The 14,554-nt window shown below is 44.9% G+C and overlaps 1 protein-coding gene across 1 annotated transcript in view; it reads right to left on the minus strand.

Moving 5' to 3' along the window:
- Positions 1–1,364: 1,364 nt before the first annotated feature.
- RHOJ (ras homolog family member J) overlaps positions 1,365–14,554 on the minus strand; it is a 57,439-nt gene continuing 44,249 nt past the window's right edge. Inside the window, exons 2-5 of the mRNA XM_038137889.1 lie at positions 13,866–13,924; positions 8,291–8,455; positions 7,104–7,199; positions 1,365–5,807 (exon numbers count right to left, since the gene is read on the minus strand). Coding sequence (XP_037993817.1) covers positions 5,664–5,807; positions 7,104–7,199; positions 8,291–8,455; positions 13,866–13,924 — 464 coding nt within the window. The 3' untranslated portion in view covers positions 1,365–5,663. The remainder of the gene's footprint in view (positions 5,808–7,103; positions 7,200–8,290; positions 8,456–13,865; positions 13,925–14,554) is intronic.

The raw sequence follows: 14,554 nt of genomic DNA on the forward strand, positions 1-14,554 counted from the left end.
CTGACAGCAATTCACATGATTTTTGCTTGTTGCTCTGGGTTTCTGAACTAATTTTCCTCTTAGAATGAGCTTCTGACTCTTTTTGCTGTTATGGTGTGGCTCCTGGAACTGCCCAAGAGAACAGATTTTTGTTCCCATGTTTCTGAAAGCTTTAACTGAAACGAAGAAAAGAGAATTTGAAGATTTTTTTTGTTGTTGTTGTTGCTGTTCTAGTTATGGGCGTCCCCTTAACATTTTAAAATGAAATTTAAGGTTTAGGATCAAACTGACTAATTGTGGCTCTAGGCCCTGATTTTGCAGCTCTTCCCTGAAGCAGAAGTGATTCTGTTGCATTCATGACTTGGTGATTTTGTCCTGACTTTTTGATGCAAAAATATTTCTATTCCTGTTTTGTTTTGATAGGTGAAGACAGCTGAGATCACAAGCCACTACTGAAATCAGTGGGAGGCTTTTTCCTGCTTTCAGATGGTCTTTATTCACGAGGAGGAAAATAAACATTCATAGTGGAAATTTGTCTTCATTTTTGCAAAGAGCTCAAATGTGACTAGAAGTTATCTGACGTAGCTCACTCCATGCTCACCTCCTGTCACAGCAGATGCTCCTTCAGTCCTATAGAGTTGTGAACCAACAAAATGTTCTGTTATTTCCACATTTTCCTTTTTTAATGTAGGATAAAACAATATTACGGTGCTCCCCAGGGAAAAAGAAAATACATGGAGAAAGGCATGTGCAGCCACATTCCTACATTCTCCCTCTTTGTTTAACAAATGGTCCCTGGGCTAAGTGAGCATATGGACTGCTTTGTGGGAGAAGAAAAATGTGCTTTTAGACAATCCTGGCCTGAGACAGATCGATGCCACTGCAAATTATTTTTAATCCAGATGAGGTTTCCATGTGGTGAGTCAAGAGGTATTTGCTGTGTCACTTGGGGGAAAAAAAGTACAGGAAAATGTCACAGGCTCTGAGCGAAGTATAAATGCAGATGGGCATCTTTCATATATGAATGAAAGGGAGAGATAGGCTGCCCAGGGAAGTGATTGGGTCACCATTCCTGAAGGGATTCAAAAGAACACAGGCCACCACCACTAGAGCAGCTGGCAGAGGTTTTTGATAATTAAACTGCAAGGACAGATCACCAGTCAGCCTCCCTCATGACCTGAGCAGCGCCAGTGGGATTGAATGAGACACAAACAACTTGGAGACAGTTTCTTGTGAAGAGAGATTCTCTTCAGTATGAGGAGGACTGCCAAAATCTGCCCCTTTAATAAAAGTATTTGGAATAACTTTATTGCATATTAAGATGCAGAGCTATATTTAGTTCTGTGTCTATTTTGAATGCTTTGATTGCTTCAAAAGAGAAAAAAGGTGACAAATGTCAGCTGCTGAAATGATTGTTTTGATTGTCATACTGGACTTGGGCATATATCCAGTTGAGCAAATGAGAATGGACCTGAGTGGGGTTAGAGCCTTGTTTCTGCCTTCTCCCCAACTTTTCAGAGCTCTGGGAGGCACAGGACAAACGGTGAGTTTTTGTGGGACCTTCTTCAAATCATGCTGGAAGTGGCAGGACTGTCCCAGTTCCACTGTCCTGGTGTTTTCACAGGGCTCTGAAGGGCAGAGCCATCTGTAGGTGGTTTTAATGTGATAACAACTCTCTGACGAGTTGAGATCTCTCTCAAATATCTCTAATATCTCCTTGCAGGGGTTTGCATGAAGATACTTTGGGAGCTCTGTTTGAAACTGCAGCTTCAGGCTAAGAACTCTTGGTAGAACAGGAATGTTTCAGAAGAGGCCAAAGGAGATGAGTTTTACAGGATCCAGCAGGTTTCCTGTAAGTTGTGAGTGCTTTTGAAATGACAGCAGACTATTAGCAAAGGCAGGTCTGTCAGGAAAGGCTTTGACATCAGCTGCATTAAGGGGACATTGTCAAATAAGTTCCAGGGATGGTTTCTAACCTTTATGACTCTCCTTAACAGTGTTCCTTTTAAGGTGAAATTGGGATCTGATTTCTAGCTCATCTCACAGTGAGTAAACCCATCTCCTTTCACCTGGCAGTCCTTTATTGATTTTCTTTCCTTATTACTAATGGTGCTTGAAAAATAACTTGAAGTTTATATCTGTGGCCTTATGCCTGCACTTGCTCTATGTCTGGTGTTGTGGTTTTTCTGAAAATAAGCTTTACTGCCTGTTCACACACCATCTGCTGCTTTTAAAAAAGGCATTAGGTATGACTTGCAAGATAGTCAATGACTCTCCTTACATCTGCCTACAATCCCTTTCTAAAGCCTCTTGGCCTGTGCTGTCCCTGCCTCCCCTCAAAAAATAGTGTAACAGGGCAGATCACGGAGAAATTGCCACATTTCATGGGCAAGTGTGTGTACATAACCTAACACAGGAATAATGTTTATGGGACCCACATTAAACATGGCTTTTCAAAAAACATTTATTTTTGCTGGAAGAAAAAATAAAATAATTGGAGTGCAGAGGCCATTTCTCAGTGGATTGTAACCACTGTCCCTCTCTTGTAGCTTCCAGAATTCAAATTTTGGTCAAAATCAGTTTGAAAAACTTGAAATTTTACTGCCTCACAAGCTTGACATGCTCCATTTTGTAAGTGCAAAGAAACCCCTGCTTAGCCTTAACATTTTTTGTATGTATATTAACATTTTCTATCTGCTTCCTCTATGTAAGGATTTGTTCAGGATGTTACAGTTTAACACATTAGGACAGCAGCATTTTAGCTTCTCCATCACCATGTGTTTTGTAATTTATTTCCCTCAAACCACTGCAGTTACATCAAGCTACAACTTCCCACTTGCTTTTTGATTTTACGGCCAATCCTATGCCTTTCCATTAAGATTAACAATCACCCCTGGTACTCAGTGGCAGGCAAAAAACCAATCTGATTATTTGTGGCATTCCCTGATGCATGCCAGGGTGCTCCATTTCACTTTTCCAGTGTGCTCGTTACGTTAGGATGAGCTCAGCTGTCACTCTGGATTTTCTATTTCCTCTATTTCCACATTTTTTGAAGCTCTAAGAAAAGCAGGCAGCTCCAACCTGAGCCCTTGTATTGTGCTTCAGCTAAACCAGACTTCACCTTCTTCCACCAGAGACTCATACATCACCCTCCAGCAACCTACATGAGCTAAAACAATCATCCTAATTAATTTCCACTGTAGTAAAAGGCAGCACAGTGCAGATATACTTTCCCTGAAATCTGATAAAGGCTTTTTTGTTGTCGTTTCAGTGGACTTCTAGTCATGTTGTAAGCCTAAATATGAATTTATTTAATCCATGCCTAGTTCTCCTCATACTCCTCTCATATATATTTTTACATGTTACAGTTCAGCTGATAGACAGTGTGCTGTTAAAGTGAACACTCACTGCTCTGCCTGTGGGTGGACACAAACTCTGTGGCATGGCATGAGCTGGGCTTTAGTAGCCAGGCCATCTGCAGTTAATGCCTGGGACATATCAAAGCCAAACAGAAGATATGCACAAAAAATCACCAGCAATGAGGGGAACTTGTTTGTCTTAGGTATGGCCCAGCTGTGTTTTCATCCATGCTTGTGTGCAAAGGGAAAGGGATGGTGAGTGGAAGCCACTGGGTAAAAGAAGAGCAAAGCATTTGCCTCAAGTCTGATGGATTTGGTCAGAGAGAACAGTTGATTTCCACCTGGAAATGTTTTGGGGTGTCAGAGCTGGTTTCTGGAGTTGTCCATGGTAAACTGGGGTTGGAATTAGATGATCTTTGAGGTCCCTTCCAACCCAAAGCATTCTACAGTTGTATGAAATTGAATTAGTGCTGGAGGAGGAGCTCAGATCCATGAGCCTGGTCCTGATGCGGGACTGGGCACTGCTCCAACTTCAGTTCCTTCCATGTGCCCTGGGTGCTGTTCCCATGGTCCTGCTGCATCACTCTGGCCAACACCAGGTCTGGAGTTCCTGGTTTGTCTGGTGACAGGAGTGTTCTCAGTCAGGACGCTGTGCTTCCCGAGGGGAGAGGGCTGCCAGTCTCCTGGGATGGGGAGCAGAGGGGAGCAGGGTCCATGCCCCTGGGCTGGGACTGGTGTCCCACTGCTGTCACTTGCTCCCTCCTGGCACTTCTGGACACGCTGGCGACAGACACAGCTTCTTCAAGGAGTTGCATCTTCAAACCTGTGTGTGCTGGTGCTGGGATTTCCTGCTTGGAGAATGAAACCCAGGACAAGGCAGACTTGTGGCACTGCCAGGGTACCCAGAGGCAGCTGCAAGTAACAAGACAGCCTTGACTTCACCTCTGAGTGTCTGTGTGCTGTGATGTGCAAAGCTGCAGGGTCCTGGCAGAGGCTTTAGTGACAAGGCACAATTTACCCAGCAGCAAGGGGAGATCACAGGAGTTTCCCTTCCTCCGTGGGCTGGACTTCCCATCTCCGTGCTGTTGGCTGCAGCCCATCAGCTGCCACTCATGGAAAAGTCCACTCCTGAGGACTGCAGCCACACTGTGGAACAGAACTCTCTGTGGAGATGGAAAAATGGGAGCAGTGAGAGAAGAAATGAATGGGAGGAGGGAGGCTATAAAAAGTCAACAAGTTCACAACTCCACTTTGATGAGGTTTTTTACAGAAATACTTCATAAAAAAAGGATAATTTTAAGGCAATTGGATCACCTCAAAGCGCTTAAAGTCAGTATAACCTTTGGCTTTTTTTTTTTTTTTTTTTTTCCTATTCTTGGCTGTTGGGTGAGATGTAGAAATCCAGCTGATCTGTAAGGTAAATTCTCAGTTGCCATGGCAATGTGTCTCATTCTTGTTCTCAGTTAGAAGAGAGATTGTTCCATACTGCTATTTCATGTCTAGGGCAACATTCTTTGGTGGTAGAATTTCTTTGTTCCAGTACATTAATGCTACAACTCTGTACTTCCTTTCCCAGCTTAAGGAAACATGGCTCAGCCTGAACATTCCTCTGTAAAAATACAGTTATTTGCATTTTTTTTTTTAGTTGTAAGAACATTCCTTGAGTCTGGAGGTAAATGTTGATCCATTTTGATAGCTTGGGTGCAGCAACATCCTGATGCTGTGAAGTTTCACCATTAAGTGAAAATGAACTGGAATCACTCCACCTTTGCTTCCACGTGGTTTGAACAAACTAAAGTATCTCCTGAACTGGCAAGTCTTATAAAAGAAAAGCAATTTTAAAGTACATCCTAGCTATAGTGTATATCTTACATATTAGATTTCTACAGATCTCCATGTGCTTTCAGTCAATTCAGATTCAATTCCTAAGGACTGCAAATTCCTAATTTGGATCAATTCTTACTTAAGGCCACAAAAGGAGTTTCTCCTGTTTCTTTTGCTGTCTTTAGCTCTTTGTTTTGTCGCAAGCCACCTTCACCTTATTCCTAAGGTGGGGAGCCAAGCAGGCATCCTGGTTTCTGTTGGTGCAGTCTGCAGCAGTGGAAACAGGCTGCCAAACAGCTCTGGAGGGTTGGGAAAGCACAGAGACAGGAGTTGGCCAAGGGTGAAACAACTTGAAGGTTTCACAGAATGGAGAGCTCCTATATTTGGGTAAGAAGGACCCTTTTCTGGTCATGCTCCCCATTTCAGTTGTGTGTGACCTTCATTTCCTTTCTAACCTGCTTGGTTTCACTGAACTCAGCTGGCTCTGCTTCCCAGGGGACGTCACACGAGGGTGCAGCACCTGTGGCACTTAGCACAGCGCTTCTTCTTCTTGGGGTGAAAAATGGTCATGATTGCCTCGTCAAAGACAGTCTTAAGGCCTTTCTGTGTGAGTGCTGAGCACTCCAGATAGCACTGGGCTCCGATCTGAAAGAGAGGAGGGAAAATGAGAGTCAGTATCCACTGTTGGGAGACACAGAGTGATGCTGCTCCAGCATCTTTCTGCATTCAGACCATTTCTCTGTTTGTATCTGGCTGCCTGTGGGGTGAAGGGACAAGCTCATGTGGTCATCCTGAGGAATCAGCATCAACATGAGTATCTCACCACATGGGGGTGAATGGCTGCAGGAATTCCCTGCACAACCCTTCAGAGAGAGGGGGGCTGCACCCGTGTTTGAGGGCTGGACCAGGAGCTTGGCCTCCTGCCTGTGCAGCTGGGGAGGCTTCTGAGGAAACGCTGGGTTGTAGCTGAACCCCTTCACACACTTGGCTCTTCTCCCCTGAACTGTCACTCTTGTGTCCTGCCTCCGCCAGTCCCAGGGAGCTGCTACCTGGGGAGGGCTTCCAGCTGGTTTCTGGGAATGGGGAAGCATCATTTTGAGATAGGAGTCTCCTGGGTATGCTGGCATGACACAAACACCCACAGAGGCCTGGGAAAGCAGCCTCAGTTTATTCAGCAACCGCAACCTTGTGGCTTATTCAGCTTGTTCTGCTCATGGATGCTCTGATTTTGAGGGCCAGGGACAATAATAGCACTTGCAGTATATAAAGGGACAAGGCCAGGATCCAGAATCCTGCACCCCAGGACTTGGGAAGTGCTTCTAGTCCCCTGCCTTTCTAGCAGAAATGTACAATCCCACAGAAACTTTGGGAGCACCTTCTCTGTTTCCTGAAGTGCAATGGATAAGTGGGAATCCAGTTGTCTGTGCTTTTATAAGGGATAGGGAGGAGTTTGACAGGAGGTGGCTTAACTGCAGAGAGGGGTTTGCTACATGCATCTCCTAGCAGAACCCTGAGCAAGAAACACTTGACTTAGATAAAACAGGCAGGAAAATCTGTTTTGATGCCCATTTGCCACCTGCTGTCCTGTGTTCCTCCATGCTTTCCTTAGAGCTCGGTCATGGCACCTGCCAGAGATCAGAAGTGTTTGGACCATTCTCTCTGACATATGGCGTGATTTTTGGGGCTGTCATGTGCATGCCCCGGAGTTGGACTCATTGACCCTTTCGGGTCCCTCCCCACTCAGGATATTCTATGTTCCAAATGACACTGCAGCAACAGTGCAGGCTCAGGGGTCACAAGGTGTGCCTGGGTCCAGCCTGTTTGAACAGAGGCTCCAATCTCTGTCTGGGACCAATGGGCCTCGGGGGAGCCTTGAAGGAAAGAAACCCAGAGGAAAGCTGTGGTCAGTCAGCCTCATGTAGCATCAGAAGAAGCTGTTACCTCCTTTGCCAGCTTCACTCCGTGCTCATAGGTGAGTGGTTTCTCCTTCATGTAAAGCAGCCGCGCCAAAGTTTTGGGATCATCCCGGAGGTCAATCTAGTGCCAAATACACAAAATCTGTGCTGTAATTCTTGAGGCAGATACTCATGGCTTTACAGACCCACATCAGGGCATCTGTACCACTCAACTCAGATAATACTTCAGAAATTAACTGCACATTTACATACCATTTCTTTTTTCCCATTTACCATGAATTAGCTCTCCTTTGCAGGTTGTTGGGCCACAGCTCAGATGGGTATGGTACAGAAAAGAACCCCACTGGCAGGGGAAGCTGCTGCAACCCCCCACTGCATCACCCAAACCCCACCTTGACAGGCCAGACAGACACAGCTCAGTCTGACTTGAAACAAAATCCTTTGTTTCCACAGAAAACATCAAAGTGAAGTATTCTGGGATTTCAAACCTGACCATTTTCAGACCGTGTGATCCAAAAGATAATGCTTTTATTTTTAAATGGGTGTTTTAGATTATTCCGTTGTAGAAAACAAAGCCAGTGTTTGAATTATTTGCCTTTCCTGTGGCATGAAGACTGATTTTGACCAGAATTTGATCTGTTTCTCTAATTGGACTTAGGTTACTGTGCAGTGCTCTGACATTTTCCACGTGGTTGAATCCCTACCCTCACAGTCTCTATCCACTCTGTGTCTTGGTAACAAACCCTTATTTAAAGCATTTTTATTTGATTGACAGATTAATAGATTTTCAGGCCAAAATAAAGGGGTTTGATCATTCAGTCTGACAATCACTGTAACACAAGCAGGATGGTGAGTCACCAGTTGTAATGTTGATGCAAAAGCATGAAGGGAGGCTACTTCCTTCCCATGTCATTTGGCTGATGACTCCCATTCTTAAAATTTAGTTTGAAGTTTAGCTTCAGCTTCTAGCCACAAACTTTGATGGTTTTTTTCCTCCTCATTAGAGACCTGTATGAAAACTTTTCTCCCTATAGGTTTTTATGACACATTAATATATATTTGAATAAAAAGATGGGATGAGCTTTGCCACTCTGGACACCTGCATGTTGGATTCCATTCCCAGTCCCTGCATTTTCCTCTAATGGGAAAATCTGGCTGAATTTCCTCTGAGTTAAACAGGAAACCTTTCCAGATGCTCAGCAGTGGCTTTACCTGTGTTCCTATGAGGACATAAGGCACGTTGGGCATGCAGACTTTCAGCTCAGGCACCCACTCCTCCTGCACGTTGTGGTAGGAGGCAGGATTGACCACGGAGAAGCAGATCAGGAACACATCTGTGTTGGGGTAGGACAGGGGTCTCAGCTGGTTGTAGTCCTCCTGCCAGGGGACAACAGCAAGAGTGTCACAAGGAGGGGGTGACTGCAAGGGGGGACGTCACGTTGGGTTTGATGGAGTGGTCAGCACTGTCCATACTCATTCACACTTCCCGAGCTCCAGGTGACAGCTGGAGTGGGGAGTCACCCCTCAGAGGGCAAAGGTGCTGATTTATCAGCAATTTACCAAAAAGAGCTAAAAGATGCCCATCTCTGGAAGTGCTCAAAGCCACATTGGATGGCTGTGAGCAACCTGGTTTAGTGAAAGGTGTCCCTATTCCTGGTGGGGTGGGTGGGTGTGTATGTGTGTGTAATTAGACAGTTTTGAAGGTCCCTTCCACCTCAATCATCCTGTGATTGAGTGAACAAGTCTTGTTTGTGTTATCTGTGGAGATGGTGGTGCAGAAGGTGATGCTGAACAGCCCTGCACGGTGCACAGCAATGTGCCAGCCAGCAGAAGACACTCATGCTGAAAGCAAAAAGCAGATCAAATCCAGCCTGCAGTACCTGGCTACTCACTGTGGGTGATTTAGTGTTTCCACAGGCCATGGATGGTGGAAGGAGGGATGTTTTCTCCATGGGCTAGTGGTGAAGAAGGCAAATTTTCTGACACTAGACTCACAGCTGTGATATGTCATGGGCTGTGATGACAGCTGAGGTTCAGGGAAGAATTTAGGTCTGTTTTCAGGCTTGAGAAGCTGAGAGCAAGCAGAGGTTTCCCAAGCCATGTGAAAGGGATAGCCTGGCTCTTTCTGACAGTGGGAGCATTTGTAGCTGTGTCTGGTGGGTACTATTCAATGAAACCTCTTAGAAAACTTCAGTGCAATGAAACAGATGCTTTTTAGAGGGGATACATCTGTTCCAAACGCTTTTTTAGGGGTTGCAGAATTAAAAAAAGGGGAAGGAGCACAAAGTTGGAGTGTGGGAAACAATAATATGTGCTGCTGTCAAGCCTGACTGTGATGCAGATCTGCAGTTTATAGTTTCTGCATTCTGGACAAGTCTCAAATCTCTGCAGTCTGGTCACTTTTAGTTATAATTGTGTGAAAACTCAACTGGTATGATCTGCTTTGCAGATACAGACTAGTTAATAAAAGGGGGAAAAAGACACCTGGGTGCTGTTTCTCAGACTCAAGAACATTTATTCTAGGCAGGGAAAACCCACATTAGGGGAGGAACAATGTAAGCTGCTGCCTGTCCTGCAGGAGAAAGTGATGCAGGACTCTATCAGTGTGTGTCAGAATAGATGGTGTTTTAGTGCAGCCTTACTTCTGCCTTGCTTTGATTGGGTCTGAAAATGAGGGGACTTAATTGTGAAGTGAGACTGGCAAATCACCTTTCTGAAGTCTCTTTTTCACTTACTATCCAGTAATAAATTGACCCAGCCTCCTTCTGGATCAACACCACTTTTCAAAAGACACCAGTGAATTACTCAAAACCAGTTTGCACCAACTGTTTCTAAAAAAAATCCCCGAAAATTTAATTATTTATTCTGAAAGGAAGCATGAGCCCAAATTTAGCTTAGTGGCAGGAAAGAAAAGTTTTAAAAAGCATCCTGAAACACAAACAAAATGTTTTGTTTTGTCTAACTGGATGTTTATTGTCCCAAACGTAACTTGACAGGAAGAATAAATTCTCATTTACTACCTCCAGCCCTCACAGCCACAGTATTTGGGGTAAAACCAGAGTATTTTTCAAGTGGCATAACTGTCTCTTTCCAGTGGCATAGAAAGATCTGAAAAAGGATTTACAGGAGGAGGTGTTTGGGTTTATCACCTCCCAAGAAAGTGGATTATCTACATTCAAGGAATAGCAGGAAAAAACCCCTCAGAGATGTTTGTGGGTGCACCAGCGATGCAGCTCATGAAGAAGTAAATTCAGTGAGAGGAGATTTATCCAAGGCTCTGGAGATGGCAGCCAGCTCCCAGCAGAGGTTAATAGAGACAAAGTGGATGCCAAGGTGGTGGGATCAGAGGAGAAATTGCATTGTAGAGACAGTTTTATGTGCATGCTGTGGGTTAGGAAAGCCTGGCCTGAATATGGGACATTATTTGAAGCCAGAACATCAAACCTGATGTTGATTATGGCACAGACACCACGGGCTGATACCGGCTGCTTGGCAGAGATACCTTCTGTGCTTTTGGTTTAGCTCCTGAAAGGCTCAGCTCTTTCTGAGCTTTTGGTTTAGCTCCTGAGCCAGCCACGTGGTGGCAGCAAGCCTCAAGGAATCCTCATCTAGGAGTTTTGGGAGGAAATTGGCAAAATATAGCCATTTTCAATATTCCAGACGTGCATATTTAGAGGGGCTGGGACTTACTGTACCATTAAAACTACAGATTAAAGCCATGAGCGCTCTGCTTGGCTGTGACAGCTCCAGGAATATGCATTAATTTCATTTTCCTTGTTCCTTCTGAATCCCTAGAAAATCCTTTTTTTCAGGAAGAGCATTCCTGATTTGAGCTATCAGCACAGAGCATTATATAAGTTGTAAGCAGGGACAGCCATGTATTTCATAGCAGAGGTCTCACCTCCCACCAGGGCACATGGGATTTTTCACAGACAGGTTAAAACACAAAGATCATGGATAAGAGTAAATCTGGGCTCCTGTACATGAACAGGATCCTCCAGACCACATCAGACAAGGACCCCTTCTCTGTACCTGCTCTCCAGGAGGAGGCCTGATAGCTTTGCAACAAAAAATAAAAAAAATAAAAAAAAAAATAAAAAAAAAAAAAATAAAATAATATAAAATAAAATAAAACCTTGCCATGGACCTTTAGGAAAGACAGCCCTACTGGGTCATTTCTCATTCTGAGATGGTCAACCACACAAATAATGTAAAAAAGGGACTGAACATTTGCATAGGGATGGGGCCTATCAAGGGAGGGGTGCTGTAGCGTGTGACAGTCGTGTTTGGGAAGGGACTCGAATCCTTGTGGGCTTGGGCTGTGGCTGATCAATAATTTATTTTTATTTATTTATTTTCCCAGCTCGTGCTTGCATTGTGCTGCCTGCTATTTAGGGAGTTCTAGGCTTCCCAGTTAATGTTGCCTGGCCACTGGTTTGGTCTGGAAATGCCAGTGCCAGACCTAGCCCTGCTGAGTTATTTGCCTGTGACTAGCCAGGACCAAGATCAGCTGGTGCTGCTCCCTCCCCTCCACCTTGGCCATCAGCTCAGCAGTGTTTGGGCCCCAAAAATGCAGCAGAATTGGCTTTTTCTTTTTGTTTTTATGTTGTTGCTGTGCTGATCTCTTGTACACTCTGCTAAAGCATTTTGCACCTGAGTCCAGCCCAGCAAAAAGACCACAGTTTTCCTCCTAGGACCATTTGTGCCAGGGATACAGAGAACCAGATACCTCAAATCTGGGGTCTCTGCCAGCTCTCCCTTCAGGCTGACAGAGGGTCCTGCTGCAGGAGTACATTTTTCAATTGTTATTTCATTAGCATATGTTTCATAGCATCGCAGTGTCAAGGGCTATTTCTGGCTATGACTTCACACTGATGCCTTTGGAAAGCCACACAGCACAAGGAGAAGGAGGGAGGAAACAACCCAGATGATCTGTTGTTATAACTGGAGCATGTGGGAAGCATCATCCCTCCAGCCTCCACGGGGACAATCGAGTCATCGAGGGCTGATTCACGCTCTGAGCTCTGGCTAGAGAGCCACGTCCTCTGGAGCAGGGTCTGGAAGGGACCCGAGCTTGGTGAGCTAGAGAAAGGGCTTGGAGGCAGGTGGTGAACTGTCTAGTTTGAAGCAGGGGATGGCAAAATGATGAGGAACGGATGGAGGGGTGAGGCTTGTCAAAGAGACAGCTGAGTGTTCCTTCTGGCTCAGGAGGACAAATGAGAGGAGGTGTTGCTGTGGAAATGGGTGGCAGGTGGAACTGTCAGCCCTACAAAACAAGTAGGAATATTAAGGCATGGGGTGAAAACTGACTGGGAACTGAATATAACTCCAGTCTGGCTTGCAAAGGCTTGCAGGGCTGATGGATCGTGGCACAGGCTCTGAGCTCAGGGTTTGTGAACACAGAATAAAAGACTGAACAGGCTTTGGACATGGGGCAAAAACTTGGGTCATATTTTGGGATCATCTTATGGATCATCCATTTTCACCATGTGGATGGGAAGGATGTGTGGTCTGTAAGGGCCACCAGAGCAACTAAGACTGATGCTGCCTACAGAAACATGATAAGAATAAAATTTAAAAAGTGAAACCCAAAGCATCAAAGCCCCAGTTCTTCTGAGTGCAGGTTTTTCTGGAAGTGACAGTCTGTTCTGGTGTGGGTTTTTTGATCTCTCTGCGGAGTGCTGCAAAGTATATTCTGTAAGAAGTGGCCTTTTGCAGACAGCAAACTCTCCTTCTGCACTGTTTGTGCCTTTCATAGCAGTCAGTCATGGCCAAAACCAGTACAGCCAAGAAGAGCTCCTGGTGAAAGCAAAGCCCTGCATCCAGGGCTGCTGGAACCCAGAGGGAGTGAAGCAAGTTCCCAAATCTGCTTTCTCTCCTGCTGGCTTCAGTGTCAGCTGTGACTGGAGGAGCTGGTGGATGTGGGTTACAACATTCCCAGTCTGTGAAGAACCTGGAACCTCCTCCCTCTGCTCTCAGCAGATGATTTTTTGCAAGGTTTCCGTGCAGATTGTGTCCCTTTCTTTATTTTGTCACTCACTGGCATTTGGAGTCGGGACAGGGAAATTTCACCACAAAAAATGTGTTGCTCCCTGTACTTCCTTCTGCCCTTCTGCTGGCAGAGCAAAGCAGTGAGAAATGATTTCTCCTCCTCTCCTTTGGGTGAAATTATTCTGCAAGCTTTGAGTGCAATCACACCATATCAGAGTGTGGACAGTGCAAACAGCAGAAGCATTCTAAATGTAAGTAAGCATGGGATACAGACTCCCTTGTAATGGACACCCTTGTCCTGGGAGAAGAACGTTGGGATGTTGGGATGGATGCAAATCTGGCTGGGTTACCACTTAAAAGGCCAACAGCTGGTGACTGATGGACTGGTGCTCAATTATAACAGTTTTCTAATCTTGAAACTTCTTATTCTCTGTGTCTTCAATGCCACCATGTGGTAAAGGTAAGAAAACACTGACTACATAAAGCATGGTATTTGCAGTAGGGGGTGGATATATGGGGGCTGCACAGCCTCATCAGGCTTTGTTTTTTGTGATTAGGCAAAACACAATCTTAGGGATGAGTGTATTTGTGTATGTTTTACTGCTGAAACAGAATGAAAACAAAAGGGAGAAGATTAGCAGTTCAACCATTGCAACTCAAAACTGATTGTTGTTATTTGTGAAAAAAAACCCCAGCAAACTCCACAGACATTACCAACAACAAACCCCAGTGTATGATAGTAACAAACAAACAAACCATGGGGAAAGATAATGATGAATGTTTTGCAGTCCTTTACCTGCCCTGCAGTGTCATAAAGCCCCAGCAAGTGTTGTTGTCCTCCCACAGTCACGGTTACTGGAAGAGAGAAACAAGAAATGTTATTAAATATTATTTATGCACAGGTCAGTGACCTCATTTTGATGTGTTTTTATCCCAAAATGCCAATAGACACATTAGCACGTGTCCTCCACTGGGCATCCTGAACTCAGCACATCTATTCAACCCAAACTGAAGGCAACTTAAATCACAACAAAATCAAATCCTTATGCCAAGATCTTATTTCTGTACAAACAGCCAAGGGCGATGAGCTGCACACACTGCTGCCACCAGGGTCCCAGAGACAGGGGGACATTTGCCTGTCTCTGCAGCCACCAAATGAACATCCTGGGCTTGAAAGCACAGGATTCCTGCCTCCCCACCATGGGCATTGGAGTGGATTGGTCATGGATCGTTGGGAGGGTTTTTTATTATTTTATTTCTTCCAGGCTGTGAAATGATGAAGCATTCAGCAGTGGCTGGTGTTTGGTGGGTCTCACTGGAGGTGCAGCTGTCCTGCCCTGTGCCATCACAGGTGAAGTGGCAGTGTTTAGTGCCTGGGGCTATGTGGTGCATGATTTGAAGGACAGGAAGGAAGAGCAACTTGAACATTTTCACAGATGTTGACCACATTCTGCGGCAAATGAAGGAAAGCTTAGTTTATTGATC

The sequence above is a fragment of the Motacilla alba genome, chromosome 5 (genome assembly GCF_015832195.1).
Source record: "Motacilla alba alba isolate MOTALB_02 chromosome 5, Motacilla_alba_V1.0_pri, whole genome shotgun sequence".
NCBI lineage: Eukaryota > Metazoa > Chordata > Aves > Passeriformes > Motacillidae > Motacilla > Motacilla alba.